Genomic DNA, 27,997 nt, shown 5'->3' on the forward strand with positions numbered 1-27,997 from the left:
AACAGGTGCCCGCCACCACGTCTGGCTAAATTTTTTGTATTTTTAGTAGAGAGAGGGTTTTGCCAAGTTAACAAGGGTGGTCTTGAACTGCCGACCTCAGATGATCAGCCCACCTAGCCCTCCCACAGTGCTGGGATTACAGGCATGAGCTACCTTTATACACCAGTAACATTCAAGCTAAGAGCCAAATCAAGAACATAATCACATTTACAATACTCATCAAGAAAACAAAACATCTAGGAATATATCTAATCAGGGAAGTAGAAGATCTCTACAAGGAGAACTACAAAACCCTGCTCAAAGAAATCAGAGATAGCACAAACAAATGGAAAAACATTCCCTGCACATGGATTAGAAGAATTAATATTGCTAGAATGGCCATACTGCCCACCCAAAGCACTCTACAGATTGAATGCTATTCCTATAAAACTATCAATGTCAGTTTTTACAAAATTAGAAACGAACAATTGTAAAATTCCTATGGAATCAAAAAAGAGCCCCAGTAGCCAAAGCAATCCTCAGCAAAAAGTACAAAGCTGGAGGCACCACATTGCCAAATGTCAAACTACCTTATAAGGCTACAATGACAGAAATAGTGTGGTACTAATACAAAACAGACAAATAGAAAAATGGAACAGAATAGAGAAGCCAGAGATAAAGCTACACACCTACAACCATCTGATCTTCAACAAGGTTGACAAAAATACACAATGGGGAAATGACTGCCTATTTAATAAAGGGTGTTAGGGTAACTGGCTAGCCATGTATGCAAAATAATGAAACAAGGTCCTTACTTTTCAACATACACAAAACTTAAGTCAAGATGTATTAAAATTTTAAATGTAAGACCCTAAACTATAAAAATCCTAAAAGCAAACCTAGAAAGTATCATTCTTTCATCAGCCTTAAGAAAGAATTTACGACTATCCTCAAAAACAATTGCAACAAAACCAAAAATTGACAAGTGGGATCTAATAAAACTAAAGAACTTTCACACAGCAAAAGAAACTATCAACAGAGTAAACAGACAACCCACAGAATGGGAGAAAATATTTGCAAACTATGCATCTGACAAACGTCTAATATTACAGAGAGCTTAAATGGTTCAACAAGCAAAAAACAATAACCCCATTAAAAAGCAAGCAAAAGACATGAACAAACACTTCTCAAAAGAAGACATATAAGCGGCCAACAAACACACACACACAAAACACTCAATATCACTGATCATCAGAGAAATGCACATCAAAACCTCAACGAGATACCATCTCACACCAGTCAAAATGGCTATTATTAAAAAGACAAAAGTAACAGATGCTGGCGAGGCTGTGGAGTAAAAGGGATGCTTACCTACTGTTGGTGGAAATGCTAATTAGTTCAGCTGCTGTGGAAAGCAGGTTGGAGATTTCTCGAAGAACTAAAACCAGAACTATTGTTCTACCGAGTATTCCCATTATTGGGTATATAGCAAAAGGAAAATAAATTATTCTACCAAAAAGACATATGCATTTGTATATACATTGCAGCACTATTTATAATTCCAAAGACGTGGAATCAACCCAAGTACTCATCAATGGTAGACTGGAAAAATACAATTATCTCTCTCTCTCTCTCTATATATATATATAGGTATATATAGATACATGTATGTATATATACACACACACCATGGAATACTATGCAGCCATAAAAAATAATGAAATCATGTCCTTTTCAGCAACGCGGATGCCAATGGAGGCCATCACCCTAAGTGAATTAACACAGGAACAGAAAACCAAAGATTGCATATGTTGACTTATAAGTGGAAGCTAAACATTGAAACTTATGGACATTAAGATGTGATATGCCCCGGGTGCAGTGACTCACACCTGTAATCCCAGCACTTTGGGAGGCCGAGGTGGGTGGATCACCCAAGCTCAAGAGTTCAAGACTAGCCTGGCCAATATGGCGAGACCCTGTCTCTACTAAAATTACAAAAATTAGCTGGGCGTGGTGTCGGGTGCCTATAATCCTAGCTACTCAGGAGGCTGAGGCAGGAGAATCGTTTGAACCCGGGAGGCAGAGGTTGCGGTGAGCCGAGATGGTGTCATTGCACTCCAGCCTGGGCAACAAGAGCAAAACTCTGTCTCAAGAAAAAAAAAAAAAAAGATGTGATATGGTTTGGCTCTGTGTCCTCACCCAAATCTCATCTTGAATTGTACTCCCATAATTCCAGTGGGTTGTGGGATGGAAACGGTGGGATAGTTTGAATCATGGGGACAGTTTCCTCCATACTGTTCTCATAGTAGTGAATAAGTTTCATGAGATCTGATGTTTAGGGGTTTCCACTTTTGCATCTTCCTCATTTTTCTCTTGTTACTGCCATGTAAGATGTGCCTTTGCCTCCCACCATGATTCTGAGGCCTCCTGAGCCATCTGAAACTGCAAGTTCAATTAAAACTCTCTTTCTTCCCAATCTCAGGAATGTCTTTATCAGCAGCATGAAAACGGACTAATACAAGATGAGAACGATAAACACTGGGAATTAAGAGAGAGAGTAAGGCAAGGTCGGAAAACTACCTATTGGGTAGTATGCTCAATACCTTGGGTGACAGGATCATTTGCCTCAGATACATGCAATATACTCCTGTAGCAAACCTGTACATTTACCCCCTGACTCTAATATAACAATTGAAATTATAAAAATAAATAACAGATGACATGAGGAAAAAAAGATCCAGATATGATTAGATATGTAGGTTAAAAAAATTTGAAAAACTTCTGTATTTATAAAAGAATAAATAGTTTGCTTTTACACATTAGAGTCATTATCAGAACACTAAGCTACTATGTTACAAAAGTTTTATAAAACACACTGAGAATAGTGAAAGAGTCAAACACGTGACTGTGAATAAAGCCAAAGGGAAACTTTTCATTTTGTTAAAGAACAAAAGAACCAACTTTTTAAGATTACTTTTTAATAGGTTTTCATAGCTTGCATTTTACGTATCCTATCAATAAAGGGAAATACAGTGACTTTCATTATAATTGTTGTCTAAATTGTAATACTGTGATGTAAATACCTTAAACACTTCTGCAAATGAGTAAGCACAGATTTCTGTTAGTGATATAAATTTATTAGAGATTTGGCTTCTGACAAAAAAGATGATTTTTTTTTCATTCCAGTGAAATAAAATCTGTATTATGTACCTTAAGAGGAGTGATAACTAATAGGAAGATTTTCCAAACACCTGCTTCCTTGTAAACATAATGAAAACACATTTAAATTCATGGTAACAGAAAACCTTTAGAATTTGTTATTTGGATAACATTGACTTTGTTTTTCCCTCTACTCCCCTCCTCAAGAATATCAATTTTTTAATTGTATGGCAACTATACTTTCAGAATGCTGTAAAGTAAATCCTTTCTTTAAAAATCTTTACAACTATAGTAATGAGGCACTATTCCTTAATCATACTGCCAATTATAACTAATGTGTGGGCAAAATGAGCAAAAATGATCCATATATTGACAGAGGTTTGTTTTGCTAGTGAGTTCTAGCTCCCTCTCCTAAGTAAATAATAACTGGCATTTCTGAAGACATCTGAGAAGAATGAGAACTGTTTTGCTTTTTTTATGGTAGTTAAGGTATTTTCCCCACCCATCCACCTTTCTCAACACATACACACAACAAAATCAATCTGTTTTAAAGTCCCTCCCACAATCCGTGGGAATTATGGAAGTACAATTCAAGATGAGATTTGGGCGGGGCCACAGAGCCAAACCATTTCACACCTTAATGTTCATAAGTTTCAATGAATGCCTAAATTCTGTTTAACAAGACAGCAAATATGTTAACAGGCTCAAATGTCAAAATGATCGATTACGTTATGTTGGTGGTATACATAGAATGTGATTATTATTGGACACCTACTTTTAAAAATCGACATCGTGGTTTTTTATCTGTCTGCAGAGGGACACCATAAAGCCTGCCAACAGCCTGTAACCTCTAATACATCTGTGCTATCACAGCTATTCCAACTATCCAGCTATTGTAACTAATCTAAAAGGCCTCCTTTTAAGCAATTGTGTAGTGTTCCCTGGAGGAAGAGCATCATACCAGCCTGTTGCTTTAAATTGTATGCTTTATTTGTCTTCATTATTAAATAATGTGCCCTTAAGGTCTGCATGGTTTCCTCAACTTCCCTATCAAAAGGAGAAAAAAAAGAAGAAAAAGGATCATTGCTAAATTGTCACCACCACTGTTGATTTGTATGGAGAGCTATACTAAAGATTAGTTCTGATCTAATTCAGGTAATATTTATGTTTACTACTCTTGTGATATCTCTAACAGCTTGGAGAGAATCAGTAATGAGTGAAAGCAGACTATTTGTTCTTTTATAAATAGAGAGGTTTTTTTTTTATTTTTATTTTTATGATTTTAACCTACATATCTAATCATTAGATATTTTCCTGTTATTCTCCAATGCAACAACAAAATCAATCTGTTTTAAAGTCATCTGAGTCCAAGAAAAAAGAATGAAATGTTGTAAAATGCTATTTTATGTTTGCATGTTATTTTTATCTTTGCATTTAATCAAAATAATGATTTCTCTAATTTAGGTCACTGAATTTACCCTTTTTAATTTCACATAAAACTAATGATACCAAAGTGAGGGTATATCCGTCACTCACTATTCAATTTTTTCAAACTGAGAAAGAAGAGTGATGACAGGATATTTTATTGGACTTACAGTCTAATTAAAAGTGACAGAATTGCACTTTGAATAGCTTTTCAACACCCTTTAACATTTTTCTTTGAATGCTGATCTAAGCTTAAGATGTTCATTAGTAACTCATTAAAGACTTAGTTACAGTCCAGTGGCTGAGTCCTAAATATAATGATGGGATGTGTGTACAAATGTGTAGACTCATAATTAGAGAAACTGTCACAATGGGGATTAAGAATATACAATGCAGTCTTTGAAAAAGAATTGTGGAATGTAAGTGACCCCAAGATGGTGTTGTATTTTAAATTTTGCTTACTATTCAGATCATTTGTTTTTTTGGTTCTAATTCCTAAAGGTATGTTTTAATGACCCCATTCTCCCAGGATTAAATGTGTGAGGCTTTATATTAGGGCCTTTTTACACATTATTTTATTTAATCCTTATACTATACCAAAGTAAGCCTAATTACTTATTTAACAAATAAATAAACTGTGATTTAAACTCTTGAAGGTCATATATCTTGGAAGTAATGGAACTGGAGTTAAACTCTAAGGCTTAAGATCTTTCTACTTCATTTAATAGGACCATACAAGATAGGATTCTAAAGCAGTTTAGATTAGATGATATTGTAAATTTCAGTTTCTGGGCTTCATGTAAGCAATGCTTCCTAAATGTGCTGACACGATCTTCCATAGTTCCTGAAAATTACAGGAGCTATTCAGTATCAACATTTATAAATCATTAATTATCCTTGCCATATAAAACACCAGGTTCTCTGCTGATTTCAATTTTTTTATTAAAAGATGTGATGTGAGTCCAGAGGACACTAATATACAATATGTGGATTTGATAGAGAGATGCAAAGCTACAGAATTACTTTTGAGATGAACTAAAAGAGGCATTCAGTAATTTGCAGAATATATTAGAGAAAAACAATCTACAGAAATAAAATGAAAGACTCAATATTTATAATATAATTTGAGCAAAGATATAAAAATATAAAAAAGAGAATTTCCAAAATCTCAAAAAAATTCAGACTCAACCAAAAATAGAAATTTTTCTTGGCTACCAAAGTTTAATTATCTTCATCATTTACTTAGGAAGAATAATTGAAAACTAATAGAATCCAATGAATTGCCTTGCTGTTTTGTATACAATTCACCAGTATACAGGTTTCCCATAAAAATAAAATTTCAATTATGGACAATTATTAATTTTGGAAGTCATAATAACAATAAAAAAGTGAGGAGAAAACCCACAGGAATGAGAGAAAATATTTGCAAACTGTCATCTGACAAGGGTTAATAACTCAACAGGAAAAAAATCAATCTAATTTTAAAATGAGCAAAAGATGTGAATAGACATTTCTCAAAAGAAGATATACAAATGACCAACAGGTAAATGAAAAATGCTCAGCATCACCAATCATCAGAGAAGTGCAAATTATAACTATAATGAAATATCATCTCCCACAGTTAAAATGGCTGTTATCCAAAAAAACAGGCAATAGCAAATGCTGGTGAGGATGTGGAGAAAGGGGAACCTTTGTCTGTTGGTAGGAATGTAAATAGTGTAGCCACTGTGGAGAACAGCATGAAGGTCCCTCAAAAGACTACAAGAACTACCACATGATCCAGAAATCCCACTGCTGGGTATATGTGGAAAAGAAAGAAAATCAGTATATTGAAGAGATATGTGCACTCCTATATTTATTGCAACACTATTCACAATGGCCAAGATACAGAATCAACTTAAGTATCCATCAATGAATGGATAAAGAAAATGTGGTTACATATACACAATGAAATATTATCCAGCCATAAAAAAGTGATGAAATTCTTAAGCCAGGTATAGAAAGACAAACATTGCATGTTCTCAGTAATATGTGAGAAATAAAAAAATATTAAACTAATGGAGACAGAGAGTAGAAAGATGGTTACCAGAGGATGGGAAGATTACTGGAGAGGAGAAAGATGAAGAGAAGATGGTTAGTTGGTACAAAAATACTGTTAGGTAGAAGGCATAAGATCTAGTGTTCAGAAGCAAGATATGGTGACTATAGCCAACAGTAATTCATTGCGTATTTCAAAATAACTAAAAGAGTAGAATTGTAATATTCCTAACACATATAAATAAAAATAGTTGAGATAATAGATACCCTAATTACCCTGGAGTAACTGATCCTTACAAATTGTATACTTGTATCAAATATTATATGCATCCCATAGACATGCACTATTAAATATCCATAATAATTAAAAATTATTTTTTTAAAAAAAATCCTGAATGAATGAACTACTTTGAGGAATCAAATACATGAGTAAAAGTGGGCTGGGTACAGTGGTTCACACCCGTAATCTCAGTACTCTGGGAGGTCAAGGCAGGAGGATTGCTGGAGGTCTACAGTTTGAGACCAGTTTGGGCAACAAAGCAAGACTCCATCTTTATGAAAACATTTTAAAAATTAACCAGGCATGGTGGTGGATGCCTGTGGTCCTAGCAACTTGGGAGGCTGAAGTGGGAGGATTGCTTGAGTCCAGGAGGTTGAGGTTAGAGTGGACTCTGATTATGACACTGCACTACAGCCTGGGTGACAGAGTGAGACCCTGTCTTACAAAAAGGGGGTTGAAGAATTTGAAGTGATGAGGGTAGAAAAATGGCGCATGATTCAACATAAAATACCTGCGAATTTCAGTGGGTAAATCCAGGCAAATAGCCTCCCAGAAAATCTGAAACGTTCCCCACACAAAAAAATGAAAAATGGTTGAAGTGAAGAATATCTTAAGTACTCTGATTTGATCATTATACACTGTATGCATGTATCAAAATACCGTATGTACCCCCATAAACACGTACAAATGTTATGTATTAATAAAAAAATACTTTTTACTAATAATAATATTTGAAATTTTTACTTAAAATTAAAATTTTAAAAATAAAAAATTTAAAAGCTATTCTTAGAAAAAATAGTCTAAAAAACTCTTAAAACTAAATGTCATCTAACGATATCTTACTGTCTTTTCAAAAAAGATATTTTTATAAATAACACTCATAATTTGACAATATAAAGAAAAATAACCCATTTATAAATAACCCAGTTATACTAGGATTCAAGTAAATAGTAATCCAAAGAATAAGAAAACAATGATTTTATATTATATATTCAAATATTTTTTGATTTGTTCAACATTAAATATAAAACAACAATCCTATTGCAGTCAGAGTCCACCGCAATTACAAGCACCTCAAATAGTCACAATATACAAAATTTCAATATAGGAAAAAGCTATTTTACTCCAAATATGTACAGGTCACTCATAGATTATTACTCAATTAAATTCATATGTAACATCTTTTGCAAGTACAAAATTATTATTATTATTTTTTTTCCAACTGCCAACCTGCATACTGAGTATTTGGGAAAGTTTCTAAACAAATTCTTACACATAAAGTAAAGCTATCAGCCATGCATGTTTGTAGCTTACATTGTGATACTAGCGATTGTGTAGTTAGCTTATAAAATACGTATTTTAAAACTTAGTACCCACTGGCTAATGTGGATGGTGTTGGATGTGTTAGCAGTAACCTCATATATCATTACCACGACACGAATTTTTCTGTATAATGTATTTGACCATAAACATAGTTATATTACTGCAGATATTACAAATTACCTAGGCTGGCAAGTGTTATAAACATTTCAAGGATGATTAATTTCTAAAAATAACCAAGTTAAGCAGAGCTTAGAAGTCAACCTGACTCTTTCAGAACTAATAAAACACATCTTCATAGAAAGAATTATATGATAAAATGCTATGTAGTTAAATGTAATTTTGTACTTTTTCAAGTTTCACATCCTATTAGAAGTTACAAAATATAAGAGTATTATCTTAGATCATTGACATCAGTATTATAATTGTAAACACAGATTAACAATAAGGTGAAAATTACATAAAAGCAAATATGCATCTGATCATTCTTTTATGCCTACTAAGAACTGTTTATTATAAGTCATTTCTTGCACATGATGAAATGTAGGCTAACCAGTAAAGTCCCTGAATATATAAATACAGATGCAACTTTAGCAATAGAATTGCAGGAAAAAAGCACGCATAAGGTGGTTCTAGAAGATTTTTTTTATATTGTACTTTTCTTTTTCTGTGAAGACGCTGTAAAACATACTGCTCGCCGTTATTCCTAGTTTAGGTGCCAATGATCCTGCTTTCTACCTCTTCAACTATGATTCAGTTTTTACAAGTAAGGTTCAAATAAGTTGAGATGTGGTTGAAATATTCGAGCACCACAATCACCTTCTGAACTCCCGGTCAGTTGGGGCTTGGGTGTAGTTACCTCCCAGGAACAGATCTCCCAGCCCAAGGTCCCACATTGGACCTTGATGTTTCTTTACTGCCAATCAAAACGAGCCCCAGGTACCTATGTTATTACTGGGTTCTTGCTCTCCAATTTCCTTATTTTTTCCTTTCTCCCAATCACATCAATAGAAAAACAACAAAAAGAATCCTTTATCTTTATGCAACACTACAGTATTGCACAGCAAAGAACTGGCCATCTGCTTCAGCTGCTCCTCTTTACTTCTGCCAGGTCTCATTGCATTATAGATAAGGATTTTATGGCTCTACAGGAAGGGGACACAGTCATGGAAAACAGAAAAAGAGAAATACAGAAGTACACAGAGACACGGACTATGGACAGATAAACACAGAAGCAGGGACATTTCCTAATTTAAATTGTACATATTTATACGATATTGATGTACTTGTTTTGTTTTCCTATATAAAACATTGACCAGACTATTTAGAGCAAATGGGGATTATTCAATTAACATAAACTTTATCAGAATTAATTATTTAGCTTAGTTTTTAATTTTGTCCATGTAGAGATTATGCAAAAATATAACCCTAACAATTATATATAACCAATTAAAATAGTAATTTAAACATTCCTACATAGTGAGAGTAATTTTGTTTAGATATTAGTAATATTGATAATAATTTTGTTTAGACACTAGTATTTAGAAATGTTTGGCAAAACATAAATATTGAGGTTTGAGTAGAAAAAGATTTATTTCCATTCTCAGGGTTAGAATAACAGTAATTATTTATTTTCCTTACCTTGCTCGGGGTTTACCTCTATTTCAAGGTAAGAAAGGAGTAGGGAAAAAAATGAAAGCTTTATCAACTGCCAAAGCACCATGTTAGAAGTTATACATATATAATTACATCCATTTCTTAAAATAGCTCTGCAAGGAATACATGTTCATTTTTACAGATGAAAATTATATTAAGCTACACATTTTTAGGTTACTGTAAGCTCGTTGAGGGAAGAAATACAAGTCTTTTGTTCACTATCCTGTCTTTAGCATCTAGCAGTTTTCTGGCTTGTAGTGGTTAAATTCATTATATTTATTAACAAGTTGACAGATAAACAAGATTACAGAGCCAGTAGGTGGCAGAGCTGGAATTTCATCTCTGGTCTGTCAGGCTTCAGAACCACAGTCTGTCTGTCCCAAGAACATGGAAGAGGCAGATGGTCAATGTTTCTGCCTCACCTGCTCCCAAGTGACCAGGAGAGTTGAGATGAGATTCTATGTAAAGAGGAATGGCCTTGATAGGAATTGGATATCTACTGCCAGCAAGAGCAGAGCTCAAAAGCCAAGTCCTTGATTTTAAATTCCCTCTGTGTCACTTAATAGCTGTGTGACCTCAATTTACTTTACCACTGTGTACCTCAATGTCTTTATCTGTAAAGATGGTGATGATGATAATAATAACAAATAATTAAAAAAACCTATGCAATTACAGTGAATATTAAGTGAACTAAAACATCTAAAGTTTATGGCTATAAAATCAGTAGTCATCATTACTATTTTCTCTGAAGAAAGGGATAGCAATTCAGATCATTACTCTGAAGAATTAATTCCCAATGATCAAGAGGGCAAAATATCTGGACATCTTAGCAGTAGCAAGGAGACATCAGCAGAGGATATGTCAGAAACAAAAGTACTTCTATAACTGTGACATACATTTTAACTCCGTCATCTAAGGTTTCAAGTTATGCAGTATTCTCTTAAGCCAGGATTGATGGGGACTCTAAAATTTCCTATCCTGTTATAGTTCAGCACTTGATCAAAGGTATATTTTTCTATTTATGAGCAAGTTAGATTCCAAAAGGCTGCTTATAAAGTCCTTCATTCACAAGTCAGAAGTGGTATAACAAAGGCAAAAGAAAAAGCCTTCTTAAAGAAGGAAGACAAAACCGACTTGTATTTTCTCAGGTGCAAAGTTTTAAAATAAAGGGTAAAGTTTATCAGAAAAAAGATTCTATATTGTTTTGTCCTCTATGGTTCAAAACTCAAGATAATATTGAATAGTCCATATAAAATGGAAATGATTATTTTTTTAGCCCAGAGTATTTTACATGTCAGATCAGTCTTTTACGTGTCCTATCATTATATTAGAGGTTGATTTAATACTTCTAAAAGTTACTTGGAGATATTCTCTCTCTCTCTCTCTCTCTCTCTCTCTCTCTCTCTGTGTGTGTGTTTTCAATGCAGATTATCAGTCCCCAAACCAAGACCCAAGACCCAAGGCTCAGCCACATTTAGGGGTCCACTGAAATACATAGTATGTGTCAGTTTTACGGACCAGGCATTTTAGTTCTGAAAAAGGAATCTTTCTTGCAACGTCTGTTTCTGCTATTTTTAACCTAATTTTCTCTAACAAGCGTAATTTTAGTTTGATCTTTTAAATATGAATTGTGTGTGTGTAAATATATATGTAGATATTTTTCTTTTTTCCTTAGTATCAACATTAAATAAATCAGCTCTTATGGCTAGCTAATTCCTGGTTGTTATAATTTACTGGAACAAAAAATTAACTGGAGGGATAGATTATATAATGAAGGAAATTCACATGTTCAAGCGCTAAATATTTTCTGTGCACTGTGCTGTATTATTTACATATGCTATTTATTTTATTCTCAAAATAATATTATAAGGGAGGTATTTTTAGAACATAAAAAGTCTAATTTAAATCACCTTTACATATATGGATACTTAGAAAAGCATTGTTTCAAGTAATGTAATTATATTTATTTTCCCACATCACAAAATGTTATATGTGCCCATGCAGAGAAGGTTAATGTATCAGTATATGAATTAAGAAAATATTTTGATATTTTAGACAAGTTTGCTTAAAACAAGATGGTTGAGATGGTTGAATAAGTAGGATACTCCCATTTTACAAACATCTCTACCTTATAATAGAGTGAATTGTCAGAACTAAATATGTTGCATCCAGGGAACTTTAGAGGAAAACTTCAAAAGAAGTTACTTTACCCAGTATTTAGAATGACAGCAAAATGCAATTCATGTTAAAACTTAAGAACACAGGCCAGATTCAGAATTGCCTCACTGATGAACTACAATGAGTTTCTGTAGTCAATTAAAAACCAAAAGTGAGCTAAAGAGGCTAAAAATTCATTTCAGCTGCTTGCTACACTATAATATTCTGAGACCTCCTAAGCAGTGGCAAATACAGCTGTGTCCTTTTTTCTTTGCTATAATTATCATCAACATATGAGAGAGCGACTATATTACAACATTTTCATCTTAGGGAAAAAGATCAATGATAATTAGCCAAAAACATTAAATTGTGTAAGAGGAACTTACATATAGACTTTAATTTACCAGGTTTGAGAGAGATTCAGTGAATATTACATTAAGTTGTACAGAATATAAATGTCTCACTTATATATTAAATAATATGATATATTTTATAAAATTTGCAAAGGTATGTCATTTCTAATCAATCATATTTCTGTTATAAATACAAAGATGTCTAAATGAACAACATTAAGTATACATGTCTGTTAAGTATATTAGCATGTTTCCATAAAATCATCTTTCTTTAAAAAGTGAAAATAGACATTAATATTATTATTTTTTATTTATTTATTTATTTATTTTTGACGGAGTCTCGCTCTGTCGCCCAGGATGGAGTGCAGTGGCACGATCTCAGCTCACTGCAAGCTTCGCCTCTCTGGTTTACTCCATTCTCCTGCCTCAGCCTCCAGAGTAGTTGGGACTACAGGCGCCCACCACCGCACCTGGCCACTTTTTTTTTTTGTATTTTTAGTAGAGACGGGGTTTCACCATGTTAGCCAGTATGGTCCCGATATCCCGACCTCGTGATCTGCCCGCCTCGGCCTCCTAAAGTGCTGGGATTACAGGCGTGAGCCACCATGCCTGACCATTCTTCTTTTTTTTTTTTTTTTATTTGTTTGTGTTTTTGCATTACAAGATAGGGTACAAAAATAATTTCCCTTTATTGGAAGATTATAGTTTGTGTTCTGTATATTAAAGATTGTGCAGACTAGTAAATACTCAGAGAAAAAATAATTACTTGATTGTGTAAAGCAGATACTTTTGAATAAGTAGGATTTTACTTTTGGAGTTTTCTTTCAAATGCCCAAATTTACTACATTAAAATTGTTTTTTAAGTATGAAACTATGCAAGCCAAAAAAATCACAATAAATGAGATAATTAATAATTCAGCTGATTTTCCAAAAGTGTGGAAAAATTTAAAAATAAAATACAAGTGTTCTTTTTAGAAAGCCTTTTAGTTTTAAAGACATTTCAATAGGCACTTTAAGAAATGCAACTGAAAACTCGTAACTATTTCAGCTTAAAATACACATTATGGGCTGGGTGCCGTGGCTCACGCCTGTAATCCCAGCACTTTGGGAGGCCGAAGTGGGCGGATCACGAGGTCAGGAGATGGAGACCATCCTGGCTAACACGGTGAAACCCTGTCTCTACTAAAAATACAAAAACAAAATTAGCCAGGTGTGGTGGTGGGCGCCTGTAATCCTAGCTATTCAGGAGGCTGAGGCAGGAGAATGGTGTGAACCCGGGAGGCGGAGGAGATCGTGCCACTGCACTCGAGCCTGGTTGGCAGTGTGAGACTCCGATTCAAAAAAAAAATAAAATAAAATAAAATGAAATAAAATAAAATAAAATAAAATAAAAATAAATAAATAAATACGCATTATGTTCTTTTATTTTGATTTACTCATACTAACATATGGTAAGGAAAAACTACAAAGTAATCTCAGAGCAAAGATCCCAAGGAAGTGTCTAGTATGAATAAGTGAGAAAACGTTAAGCATTACACAAAAATCTGAAAAATCTTACCATGAATTATTGGAGCTAAAAGCATCATGAAAATTAGTAGCTGCGATGGCCACATGGCTGTCCACTCAGGTATGGAGTATTCCTCAAGAATGACTGTTCAAATGTGAAACAAAATACGTATATTTCTAGTTCCTCTTCTGTATTCCGAGACTGATGAATTTTCTTTAAATTAAAAATAAAAAGAATAATTCCTCCGAAACAGAAACACCAATATCCCAAATCTGAAACCTGCAAAAAAGAAAAAAAAAAAAAAAGGAGGGGTTATTGTATAAAATAAGTAAGTAATCCAAAGACATTATTTATGCAATGCATATATTACCATCATGTTTATATCCTGGCCTCAGATCTTAGTGAAATAAATAATTCAGTCTCTACTGAACAAATTAACTTAAATATAATGATTTTTATTTTGTTTTATTTTTTTGAGATGGAGTCTTGCTCTGTCACCCAGGCTGGAGTGCAGTGGCGCGATCTAGGCTCACTGCAAGCTCCGCCTCCCAGGAGTTCACTCCATTCTCCTGCCTCAGGCTCCTGAGTAGCTGGGACTACAGGCGCCCACCACCACGCCCAGCTAATTTTTTTGTATGTTTTTAGTAAAGACTGGATTTCACCGTGTTAGCCAAGATGGTCTCTATCTCAGGACCTTGTGATCTGCCCGCCTCGGCCTCCCAAAGTGCTGGGATGACAGGCGTGAGCCACTGCGCCCGGCTTTTTTTTTTTTTTTTTTGAGATGGAGTTTCGCTCTTTTTGCCCAGGCTGGAATGCAATGGCGAGATCTCGGCTCACCATAACCTCAGCCTCCCGGGTTCAAGCGATTCTCCTGCCTCAGCCTCCCGAGTAGCTCCATCCCGGTTAATTTTGTATTTTTAGCAGAGACAGGGTTTCTCCATGTTGGTCAGGCTGGTCTTGAACTCCCAGTCTCAGGTGATCCACCCACCTCGGCCTCCCAAAGTGCTGAGATTACAGGCGTGAGCCACTGCGCCTGGCTAAATATGCATATATATATATGGATTTAGGGCTTACACTGTGTAAGCTTTTACCACAGTATAATTTCACCAACCACTGTTACCATAAATAAGTTTAAAAGAAAAGGTAAATATATGAGTCTTACTTTCATCTCAGGCTGCAATATTCATTCAGAAATTATTCTACATATTAACTACATTACTTTTGTAAACATCTCTGTAAATCTGTGAACATCATGGATTTATGTTTACAAAAGATGCTACTCTTTTTGTTTGAATGTCAAAAGTTTCAGTACTGAAAATCAAGGCAAAGTATCTCAATAACAATGTATGATGATTTAAAATAGATTATTATGCCTAAAATTTTATTTTCATTTATGTTTCATTTATGTTATTCTAAATAGCTTATTTTAAACAGTAAGCATATAGATACAAACTAAATTAAAATGCAGTTTGAACATAATTCATTCAACAGAGGTTAACTGAATGCTCACTAAAATACAAAGCAGTGGTCTAGAAACATGGAATAGAATATTGAAGAAAACATGAAACCTATTCTCCAGGATTGTACAATTCAAGATGAGGAATCTTGCTGAGAGGTGCCAAACATTAATAACTTAAAGCACTGAAAAAGAAACTTTATTGAACAAAAGTAGTATAGTTGCCTCCTCTTAAAGTCTTCACAGATTTATCTTAGGAAATCAAAATACTAAAGGAACATAATCCAAATTCTGAAGACACCGTCTTTTACAGTGAGCACCTTTCAAACTGATCAATCAAGCACAAATTGGGCCCACCCGCCTGCCTGCCTTCCTTCCTTCCTTTCTTCTTTCCTTCCTTCCTTCCTTCCTTCCTTCCTTCCTTCCTTCCTTCCTTCCTTCCTTCCTTCCTTTTTCCTTTCATTCTTTCTGTCTGTCTTTTTTTTTTTTCTTTGTCCTGGAGATTGATACGTATTTTCAATAATTTCAGATTTTTAGAATTAAATTTAAAAATCTTCTGAAAAGGAATATTCAAAATTGTTTACTGAGGAAAGTATTAATATGCTTCATTCTGCCAAAATAAAAACCAAAGTCTTTAACAAAAGGCAAAATTACACAAATTAATCGGATGTTTTGATATTGTTATTTACGGCATGGTAGTTAAGAGCACAGATTCTGGAGTCAGACAATCTGATCTCAACTACCGTTCTACTACGTTGGGCAAGTCATTTAACTACATAGCATCTCAATTTTCCTGTTGACGGTCATTTACTATAGCATCTCCATTTTCCTATCTATGTAATGGGTTGGGTGATATTACTTAATTCATATGGTTCTATGAACATTTAATGAGTTAAAATTTGTAATTTTTAATTACATAAAATACATAATAATAGCCAAGAACAGTACTGGCATGTGGTAGGTGCTATAGCATTGGCAATTATTTTGTCCTACTCATCCTTTCAATGTGAATCCATAAGAAGTAAGATCATTTGATAATTTAACTAAAAAATTTTTATTTATTACTATTGTATACATAGGCTCCTTCAGTACTAAATATGGACACAATAGATATAAAGAGTTTTCTCTTTAATTTCATTGATACTATGGGAAACAAAGCTCATTCTAGATAATCTCATAACGTTTTACCTTTACAAACAGCGAAAGCATTGACAAGAAATTAAATATGTGGCTGAGATAAAACAGAGACTAAGTGAAAAGGAATCATGCACAACATTTTCCTTTTGTTTTCTCTTATGCAACTCTGACTCACAAGAAAACCTGAAAATCCATTCTCAAATGTCATAAGTGTATAACTCAGAAAAGAAATTTTGAAAGCGATTGTTAATTTAAAATTACATTATTTAACATGCACAAAATAACTGACAGCTACTTGAAGAGGGATATTTAAGTTGACAGACAATTGACAGATTCATGAACAAGATCACAATGCTCTATCCTAGCAAACCTCAACATTCTATTTCTGTGTCTTTTTGCCTTCCTCTGCGACCATGGAGTACACAAGAGTCAAAAGTTGTTATCAGGAGATATATGTATACACACACATACACATACAAACGCATACACACAAATAGAAGGTAAATGTATATATATCATTGCATTACTAGAAGAAATTATGAGCTGCCATCTAGATGAATTATTTATTCATTCTCTTAAACACGTAATACTAAATTTCTACTACAGTAGATTTTACAGAAAATGCAAATTAGTAGAACAGTTTTTCTCACAACCCATACTGTAGTGGAAACAAACAAACAAAAAAAAAGCAGGACACAGTAAAGTAAATGAAGTCACAACATAGAGAAGAATTAATCTTCCTTTAAGTACTTATCACATTTTACACACTGTGCTAGATATTACACAAATTTCTTAATGTAATTATTCATACAAATATATAAAGCAGATAACATTGTTCCATGTTTACTGAGAAGGAAAATCAGACATGTGTCTAGAATTTCAAGCCAAATTGACTTCAACATTAGTGCTCTTTCCTGTATGGCACAAATAAACAAGAAAATAAATGAAAATAATTAGGAACATTAATTGTGCAAAGGAAGGGTACAATTAGGGATTTCCAAAGAAGACTTAGGCCTTGCTTAAATGAAACATTATTTGATTGTGAAGAGTGGAGAACCCGGAACAGCATGGATGCAAGAGGCAGGCAGGAAAGCATGCAGAGAAGAGAGGACAAAGAACACACAAAGGGTGGTGCTTTTCAGGACACCATCCTAATTACCTCCGCATCTGTCGGAGGAGGAAAGAACATTATTTCCATAGTGAAGGATGAGTATTGCTATTGTTAACTTTGGATTCAATTACAACCAGAATCATTTATTTCATATGATACTTATTTTACAATGTTGAAACAATGGGTGAAAGTTATTTTATAGAAAGAATAAGGAAGTACATACCTATTAGTTATTAATAATGATTTCTTTTAAGGTATTGCAGCAAGACAAAGAGCCATCTCTACTCAGACATTTGACATTTGATATAGGCATAGGGATTTGTTTTCATAATTATAATGTAAATAGAGGTGGGAAATGGAATTTATAGGAATAAAAACTATTGTTTGAGGAGGGTGACATGTTCTCACACTCCAGCCTTACCACCTGCCTCTCTCTTACTCACAACTCCAATACTGTGCTAATTAGGGGACATATATAATAAACTTGCAATAATTATACACTATAAGTTTTCATAGCTAATAGATTTCTCATAACCTACAGAAATATATATCAACACTCTGAATTATAGCAGTTTTTTAAAAGAAAACTTCTTATGATAATTTTTCCATTGAAATGTTGTCATTAACTTCACCAAACAAATTTCTTTTCTTATAAAAATCTTGGTGGTTATCTGTTTTCAAACAAAACTAAGTTCACTGTTCTTCACAGTATCTAAAATTTAAAAGTGAAGTTGATTAATATTCACATCATTAATGTTTAGGTTTAGAATTTTAAAGTTGTGTTATTTGGTACTAGTTCCACTAAAAGTTAGAAAAGAATACAGTATGGAAAGAAATTCTACAAAAAGCTTAAATAACTGAAGTCTTCCCTCATTAGCTACTTGAAAACTTCCTTATTTATTAACTATGCTACTTTTTATTCAAATCTAACACAACTATACTCTAAAAGAATTTGAATTTTTTGTTGTTATCCCTTTCAACAAAAGTCAGTCTTCTAAACGGGAGACATTGATTTTACTTTCTGGAAACTTTCATCTTGAATTCTAGTGTCATAATTGTTTCCCCAGTTTAATTTTTTAATATTATTTTCTTTTCAAATCATGCTAAAAATTTATATTTCTATCTTATATTAGCTTCCTTTCTATACACTAAATAGAGGTTAACATTAGAGTCTCAAAACTGCTTATCTTGGGAATGTGTTAGCCACTCTTAAATCACATTTCTGTAAGATAATTTACTCTCAAACATTCCCCAAAGTATACTGAATATTATTGTACCTTTCCCATCATAATACCATGGACAAGAAACTATATTTTCTTTATAAATGTTTAAATTTCCACAACTCTTAACTTTTCACTTGTTATACATTCTAACTACAAATTCTACTTCAATATTGACTTTACAGATTTTTATTAATCCATACCTTATTTTGCGTATTTACTTGTATTTGTCATATGCTTTTTGGAGGCCGTTATTTTCTGACATGTTTGGCACATACAAAATATAAAAAACGCCATTTGGCATTATTGTAATGGTGAATTGGTATATAGACCTATAGCCTAATTTCTAATTGTAATATAGGAGTTTTCCATTAAGCATGTTTTATTTTGTTTTGTTTTGTTTTCCTTGCTCCACAGAGGAAAATCGTAGCTATGACCTTACAATTTTAGGAGCGTTCAGAATTACCACTTGGGTGTTATCTATATTCTTCCAGGGTTAGTATATGGACTTTAAAATTTGAAAAATTTAAAACCATTTTGGTTTAAAAATCAAAACAAGCCTTCTCCATAAATTACCTTTTTAATGTTATAAAATTAATTCATAGCAACGTGGTATAAAATTGTATCTAGGTATAATTTGGCACTTAGATAAAATGGTAAAAATAGTATAACATTGACATATGAAGAAAAGAAATAAGGGCAGGCATGGTATCTCATGCCTGTAATCCCAACACTTTGAGATACCAAGGTGGGAGGATTGCTTGAGGCCAGGAGTTCAAGATCAGCCTGGTCAACAAAGCAACACCCTGTGTCTACAAAAATAGTAAAAAAGAAGCGATACAAATTTCAAAGAAGAATAACCCAGTTGTTTTATTTAATCATTTGTCACTTCATTAACAAGTAAAGAAAATATCTGATATCAGAGCAACAAAGTAATTGTGATTTGTGTGCACATAGCTCTCTACCTTTGTAAATAAGATCTGTCCAAAGTAACCAAAGATAGCCAAGCATTTCTTAGAAATTTAGTAAATTAAACTTAGTAAAATTAGAAAATATATTTCAACCAGAATAATTATGCATAAATGCTTAGGTGAGGGACTTAAATTCTTATTATTCAAGATTCCATTATTTTCCAATATTGCAGAATTATAGGCACATTACAGCAATACTTCATAATCCATGCCCTACGAAGTGACAGATGACATCTCTCACAAAAAAAATCTTTCCAAAAGTGGTTCTACATGGAAGACTCCTTCTGATGTGAACGAGAGCTCTATGATACAATTAACCCAGGGAAAAAGAGTAGGACAGCAAGAAGAAAAATTACCTGACTATAACACAGGATTTTCCATCACCATCCTATCAAATGTTAATATATTTGGTATGATCATCATTGGGCAAAAGCAAAATGGGTTTTAAAGGAGTTTGAACTCAGTAAAATATATTATGTTTTGTAAATTTTAGCTATAATTTACAATGTCTGAAACTTACACATATGCTTCTCCTTTAAGGTTTTCTAGTTTTCTTGAAAAATTATATGTATTGTTTCTCAATTTACAGAAGGTATGTGAATATACTATGGAACTGTAAAGCATCATTAGTTTGGGTCCTCACATTATTCATAGAGTTTCTCCTGAAAATTTGACTCTGAAAACCAAGGCACTTACAGTAAGATTCAAGGATCTTTTCTTTTTTTTTCAATATTGAGGGGGTCAAATAATCTTGTATTAAATAAGTATGAAGAAAGCATTTAACCATTGAGTTTACTTAGCAGCAACAATGAGTTAAATGAATACTTTCTTAAATAGTGCTAACTCCCTTTGGAAATTTATAGAGGACAAACTTTCAATCACCTTCTTTAATATTTTCAAGAAACATTTAATTCAACAAATTTACATGTGTGTTTCTTTGTTAATTTATTACAAGTGTGCACTGTGTTTGGTCATGGGGATGTGTTAAGATATACAAGGCATAATTCCTGCATTAAAGAAGAAGGAGGAAGAACCAGTGAAAGAGGAGAAGGAAACAATAAGGAAGAGAAGGAAACAATGAGGAAGATAAGGAAGATGAAATAACGCAGTAAGAACATATGCATAATGGTTGAACTAGTTTACAATCCCACCAACAGTGTAAAAGTGTTCCTATTTCTCCACATCCTCTCCAACACCTGTTGTTTCCTGACTTCTTAATGATTGCCATTCTAACTGGTGTGAGATGGTATCTCATTGTGGTTTTGATTTGCATTTCTCTGATGGCCAGTGATGATGAGCATTTTTCATGTGTCTGTGGCTGTATGGATGTCTTCTTTGAGAAATGTCTGTTCATATCCTTTCCCCACTTTTTGATGGGGTTGTTTGCTTTTTTCTTGTATATTTGTTTGAGTTCTTTGTAGATTCTGGATATTAGCCCTTTGTCAGATGAGTAGGTTGCAAAAATTTTTCCCATTCTGTAGGTTGCCTGTTCACTCTGATGGTAGTTTCTTGGCTGTGCAAAAGCTCTTTAGTTTAATTAGATCCCATGTGTCAATTTTTGCTTTTGCTGCCGTTGCTTTTGGTGTTTTAGACATGAAGTCCTTGCCCATGCCTATGTTCTCACTCATAGGTGGGAACTGAACAATGAGATCACTTGGACTCGGAAGGGGAACATCACACACTGGGGCCTATCATGGGGAGGGGGGAGGAGGGAGGGATGCATTGGGGAGTTATACATGATATAAACGTCATGCACATGTACCCTAGAACTTAAAGTATAATTAAAAAAAAAAAAAAAAAAAAAAAAAAAAAAAAAAAAAAAAAAGAATTAAAAGCCATGATGCATAGAAAAAAAAAAAAAAAAAAAAAAAAAAAAGAAATAACGCAGTAAATACAAGTGGTAAAATATAAATCCAAATTTGATTAAGAAGAAGGAATTGAAAAAAACAGAGGCGATAACACACCTTGAAAGATCTGGAAGACCTGTGAGAGTGGTAATTGTGCTATAATTTGAAGAATGTCTAAGATCTCACTCAACAGTAGGTGGAGGAAGAACGTTTTGGATTAAGAGTTGCTATGGTAAAGATAAAGAGGTGGTAAAAGGCAGCGTGTTGCAGAACTGCAAGTCATCTGGTTTCTCAGGAAGAAGTGAGGAGCTGTAGACAGTAATAGGAAGGATCTATTAGGGTGGAATAGGAAATATTTTGAAGACTATACCAAGGAATATAAATTCAATTTGATTGGTTTCAAATCATGAAATTTATAACAGTTAAAGACATAAAATATAACAACACATATAAATTATTGCAAGTATTGTCTTTTAAGAATGGGAGTAAATATTTATAGCAAAGATATCCCCAAAACTGTTATTGTCCTCTACATTGCTCCTAAATATTCAAACATTTTGTCACAAATTCAATTTTTTAAATGATCTTTGGTTTGATATGAGGAGCCTGAGTCAATAGAAGTGTTAAATGAATCATTATATTAATAAACTATTATTTAGAGAGTGACATCACAGAAAAAATGCAGCTTTTGCATTTTTTAGTATAATATTTTTGTCACAGTCCCAAATTTGCATAACACTGCTTAGCAGTCATTATGCTATTTGAGATCAAATATTGATTCCAGATAATTACAGCACTTTTAGATAGAATGGTATTGTTCTGCAACTGGCAGCAACGACTTACCTGGATAGATGTATATTTTATAACATATTCAAGTCAAACACAACTTGGAAGAAATTTCATCTACAGTAAATATGTATTTACCTTGACCTAGAACTGAATGTAGCCATATTTTCCTAGTCCTTCATATCTGCACAGATTTTTTTTTTAAAACTAAGCTACTGTTTTCAAGTACAAAACATCAAAAAATCTGGGCTATGAGGAGCAGCATGAATAGAGGACATAATATGAGCTTTGGAGTGTGAAAAGGACAGTTTTAAGTTCTTTCTCTTCGAGTTGTGAGCTGTATGACATAAGCAGATTATTTAAATTTTCTATACCCTAATGTTCACATCTGAATTTTATACTTATTTTACCAGGTGGTTTAAGGCTTAAATAAAGGTAATATATATAAGAAGCTATAAAGTTTCCTGGCAAGAGTAGGCATTCAATCAATGAGAAAAATTCTTGTTCTCATTTAGTGAAGGATTTATATTTAAAAGTGGGGTTATAAATGGTAAATTAGATTGCATTTAGTGGTAAGCAGGATAAAAGAGCATTCAATAAAAGATTGTGAGTGGTCAAGTAGAAAAGGGGATAGAATCAGAAGGTCCATTGTAAATAGCATGCTTTTAGAAGATTAAATTGGTCATGGTATATAGGATAAAATGGAAAGAAAAGAAAAATACCTTAGGCAATCAGTGTCAGTAACAATATTTGCCAGAGTTAGTATGGTGGGAGATCACAATGACCTATAAGTCCAGCATGTGATTTAAGTTAATATATTATTTGAAGAACGTTAAGTCAACAATTTTTCAAATTGTAGAAATATCACTGATATGTCTTGTCAGTGTGGAAGTAAACATAAGTCATGAGGGAAAACAAAAGGGAAAAAACATAGGATGGGCACAGAAGATACAGTAAAAAGTTGAATCAAATTGGGAGTAGGGAGAGTAGTTAAGGTATAAAGTGATACTTCCACTACAACTTTGAGTCATGCCTCCATTCTTCCCTCATTTCTTCCCTGCAATCCCCTATATAAGTTTCAGAGAGATCAGAACAAGAAAGACTTATTTCTCTTTAGTGAATTTTATGGTTAACCTTAATTTTAAGATTACCTAAAACATGTTTCAAGCAATTAGATGCTAAATCTCAACACATCATCTGAAACACTGGCAAATAATATTTATTCTTTTGTTGCTGAAGTAAAAAAGGCACATGCCCTTATAATTATATTTTATATATTATAACTTGATGCTAAGTTAGAAGACAAATAATCTCTCTAGGGTAATTTTAATAAGAAATTTTTCTAGCATAAAAGTTTCATTTAATTGTCTCTCCGTGTTGTGATTTAATAAATGTCTGTTAATGTCTAGAAACAAATTTATATTTAATGAACATTGCTATTTTTTGGCTGTAGAGTAGCACATCTATTATGCAGGAAATAGATTAACGTTCGACACAGGATCATTTTCTTATGAGGTGCCCTTGAGTTAACATCTTTTCTGAGATCCCATAAAGCATTTGATTGGAGAACATTTCCAATAGGCTTTGATAATATTTGTCTATATTGATATGTTCAACTGGAAATAAAATCAGTGAGTTTTAAACTAAAGGTATATATAAATAATTATGTTAAAATCATTTAATTTGGAAAACACTTGCTTGACTACCCAATAATTAAAAGTAAAAAATGGATCTCATGTTCTTTCTATATGTACAATTGGTAAAATAGAACCTTTACTCTTTAAAAATAAAATCACTCATAAAATCTCAAATATTCATGATAATTAGTTGTGAAAAACAAGTCTAAATGAACATAGCTATAATTTTTAAATATATTCAAAAAATTAACAACTATTTACAATATGTCATTTATGATAACAATCAAGGATTGATTTTTATGATTCCAAGTCTAGTAGAAATCAGGAAGGGCAAGTAAGTTACACTTAAAACATTCAGAACATAATAGGTGTCTATCCGGAAGTAAATAAATCCATTTCAAACAGGAATGCATGAATTTATTCCAAAATCTACAGAGAACCAAGAAAAATAATCATCTTCCTCATAATAACTACTAACATTTATTAAGCGCTTACTATGCCAAACACTGTTCTGAAAGCCTCCCATGTATTAACTCATTTAATTGTTTCTAACTATGAACATTTTTGTTAATCGTATAATAACTCCATAAGAAAGAGGCTATTTTATTCCTAATTGTTAAATGAGGAAACCGAGGGATGGAGAGTTAAAGAACTTGTTGAGGCCACATAGTTAAAATTAATCAAGCCCAGATTTGCATCTAAGCAGTCTAGACCCAAGGGTTGTGTTTTCAGTCTTCAGATTCTACTGCTTCTCATTACCTGTACTGACTACAGACTCTGTAGCATATCTTTTTTTTTTTTTTTTTTAGACGGAGTCTCGCGCCCAGGCTGGAGCGCAGTGGCCGGATCTCAGCTCACTGCAAGCTCCGCCTCCTGGGTTTAGGCCATTCTCCTGCCTCAGCCTCCCGAGTAGCTGGGACTACAGGCGCCCGCCAAATCGCCCGGCTAGTTTTTTTGTATTTTTTAGTAGAGACGGGGTTTCACCGTGTTAGCCAGGATGGTCTCGATCTCCTGACCTCGTGATCCGCCCGTCTCGGCCTCCCAAAGTGCTGGGATTACAGGCTTGAGCCACCGTGCCCGGCCATATCTTATGTAAAGGAGCTTATGTGAGGAGCTTTCAGCTAGGTGTGATTAGTCTTTAACTTGTGGGATCAATGGAGTGAGGTGAAGACCTAGAATATAGCTATAACCTGAAATATTAAAACAAACTTTAGCCTGCAAGAATCATGCCATAAACAGAAGACCCTCAATATCTTCACTCTGAATAATTTTTATCTGGCATTATATATGTCTTTGACACATCTGAAGAGATAGCAATAACCCATTTTACTCATGCATGTATTAGGTAAATGAAGGGTAACATCACAGATTTCATTAGGAGAGTAACCAAGAATTATGATCTTCCAGGTTCTCAGAAGGCAAACCATTGCTTTTTATGTTACAACAAAAGTTGAAAACAATCAGAAAAAAAAAAAAAGAAAGCTACTTCCCAAATAAAAGTTTTTAAAAGATTTCAAAATATATCAATATAATTTCAATCAGTAAGAGTATTTAATTCTGTTATTAATTTTCCTAAAAAGGGAACTGAGATTATTCTGAATATTACTGAGAACAACCAAATATATCTTCAAAGTTGAATTAGTTGTGATTTTCTCATACTAATTCTAACTCAAAGATGAAACTTGGTATATGATAGGCCAACGTATCCTCAAATGTTTCTAATATTTACTGCATTTTTACTATTTTAGAGCCTTAATGTTTAGGATAGACTAATAAGCCTTATACCCATGGCAACTGAATAAATAAAATCACCTGAGTAGTTCATGATTCATAATCATGACAATATATTGTATCTAGTGACAATGTGTGTTATAAATGGAATTCCAGGATTTGATTTAAATATCAAATTAATGTCATCCTTATCCTGTGAAATTCTAAAATCATTATCAATACCAACTGGCAATATAGTCAAGTTTGGTTAAAAAAAATTCCATAGCTGAGAATAATGAGCTTTAAATATCTTCTTAAATAATCCAAATCATATGAAGCTACAGTATGCATTTCAGGGTCTAAACTAGGAAACAGCATCTCATTTCTTAATACTGTTTCTCTGAAAACAATGACAGTTCCTAAATAACTGACTTAAAAATAAAGCCTAGAATAGAGAAGTTGTAAGAATTGAGGTAGTAAAGTCAAATTCATCCTATTCCAACTCCTTCCAGTGGATAAGGAAAAAATACACATCTACTTACACTTTCTTTGAGCACTTTCCAAGACAAAGAGGAATGCAGGGGAAGGTATATCTCATCATGAGCTAGGTTAACATAACATCATTTCACTGACGTTTGGTTATCATGAGGGTCAGTCCCATGTATCTCTTTCACATGGACAATTTGAGTTTAAAACCCTTGATATTCACATTTTTTTAAATTTCAGTATTTTTTTCAAAAGGGGCTTAAACAGTAATGAGAAAAGATTACTGTAAAATAATGGAAATAAATACATGTATAGCAGAAAAATTAACACATTTAAAATAATTATTTACATAAAAAGCATATCTGTATAATAAGTCTTAAATTGTTCTTGAGATTATGAAAGAAATGTAGTCTCTTGCAATTCACAAAATATTGCAATATAATTTCCCCATATTTCATTATCAGTAGTGTATCAGTAGCAACCAGGCAAGAGAGAAAATACACATGTTTTTGATATTATCTCATCTCAGTATGGCATACCTAGATGGGTCTCAAATTAAACACCTTTCTTAATGGCCCATTATGGAATATCAGTGCCTAAAATACCCAAAGGGAGGTAGGGACGATTACTGCCAAAGGAGAGTTTCTAAGGTTGTGCTAGATGATGCAGTATTTCTGCTGTAACTTCAGCTTGATTGAGAATTTATTTAAATACATATTTATCATTTTAAAATCAATAGCTAACATGGTAAGTTTACAAAGACATATTTTGAAACTATAAATTCAACAACACATTTTTTTACAGTAATGGTTTGATAATTTGCATTTATACGTAGCTACCAAATTATGTAATAGGTCGTTTTACAAAAGCTAACTTTTAAAATAGATGATTGAGCCACAAAGTATAATCTCCATGGGGAAGAATACAATACTGAAAGTAATTTTAATCCTTGAAGTTCTTCATAATTATACATAATTATTGAATTATTCAATTATAAGAACTCTTAAAATAAATACAACTTAGAAGAACAAGATAATAACAATAATAACAGCTTTTTTTTGAAGGGTTTTTAATAGGTGTCAACATACTGATAACATTATTTCATTTCATTCTAACTATGGTAATGTTTAATATTTGGCTCCAGCTGGAAATAAAGTAAGGGAACACAGATTGACTGTGATGGAAAATCCATCAGAGACAACCAAGCTGGCATATTATTAAAAATATGATATCTAATACCCTTAAGCTAACATTTTATTTAAATCTTTGCAGAATTGACTTCACAGTGATGACCAATAAAGCAGTGATGACCTAACTAAGGAAAGGATTAGATAGAGATATTGACATGCCAAGTTCCAGGATAAGGAAGACTGCTTTGCAGTCAAAAATATCTCCTCAGCTTTTAGGATTTTAATTGGTAGTCAACATAGAAACTTGGTAGGCAAAATGGAAATAGATCCAACAAATGGAATGGATCCGTTTGTTCCACTCATCTTCCTTAGTTAGTCCTATCAGTGTAGAAATTGAACTGGAGCAGCATTAGACAAACTATAAAGCACCGTACCATGTTCCAGGTGTCACTTAGCAAAAGGTTGTGAGAAAACAGTAAGTCAAAAAAAAAACAGGGGAGGAGGGGAGAATTTCCAAGTGGTAGGACTTAAGTAGAAAAGGAATCACTGGATTAATTTGGCTAATATCTTTAAATACATGAGCAGAACGTATTTAATGTATTTAAATATATGAGCAGAATATATTATGAGTTA

General features: G+C 33.2%; 1 protein-coding gene across 3 annotated transcripts in view; it reads right to left on the reverse strand.

Moving 5' to 3' along the window:
• The window catches only part of ADGRL3 (adhesion G protein-coupled receptor L3), an 888,015-nt gene that overhangs the window by 571,493 nt on the left and 288,525 nt on the right, over positions 1-27,997 (reverse strand). For all 3 annotated transcript variants that reach the window (XM_033214560.1, XM_033214561.1, XM_033214562.1), the window contains one exon: positions 13,925-14,152. In XM_033214560.1, coding sequence (XP_033070451.1) covers positions 13,925-13,979 — 55 coding nt within the window. In that variant the 5' untranslated portion in view covers positions 13,980-14,152. The remainder of the gene's footprint in view (positions 1-13,924; positions 14,153-27,997) is intronic.

Source organism: Trachypithecus francoisi, unplaced genomic scaffold (genome assembly GCF_009764315.1).
Source record: "Trachypithecus francoisi isolate TF-2019V2 unplaced genomic scaffold, Tfra_2.0 Lachesis_group1, whole genome shotgun sequence".
Taxonomy (NCBI): Eukaryota; Metazoa; Chordata; class Mammalia; order Primates; family Cercopithecidae; genus Trachypithecus; species Trachypithecus francoisi.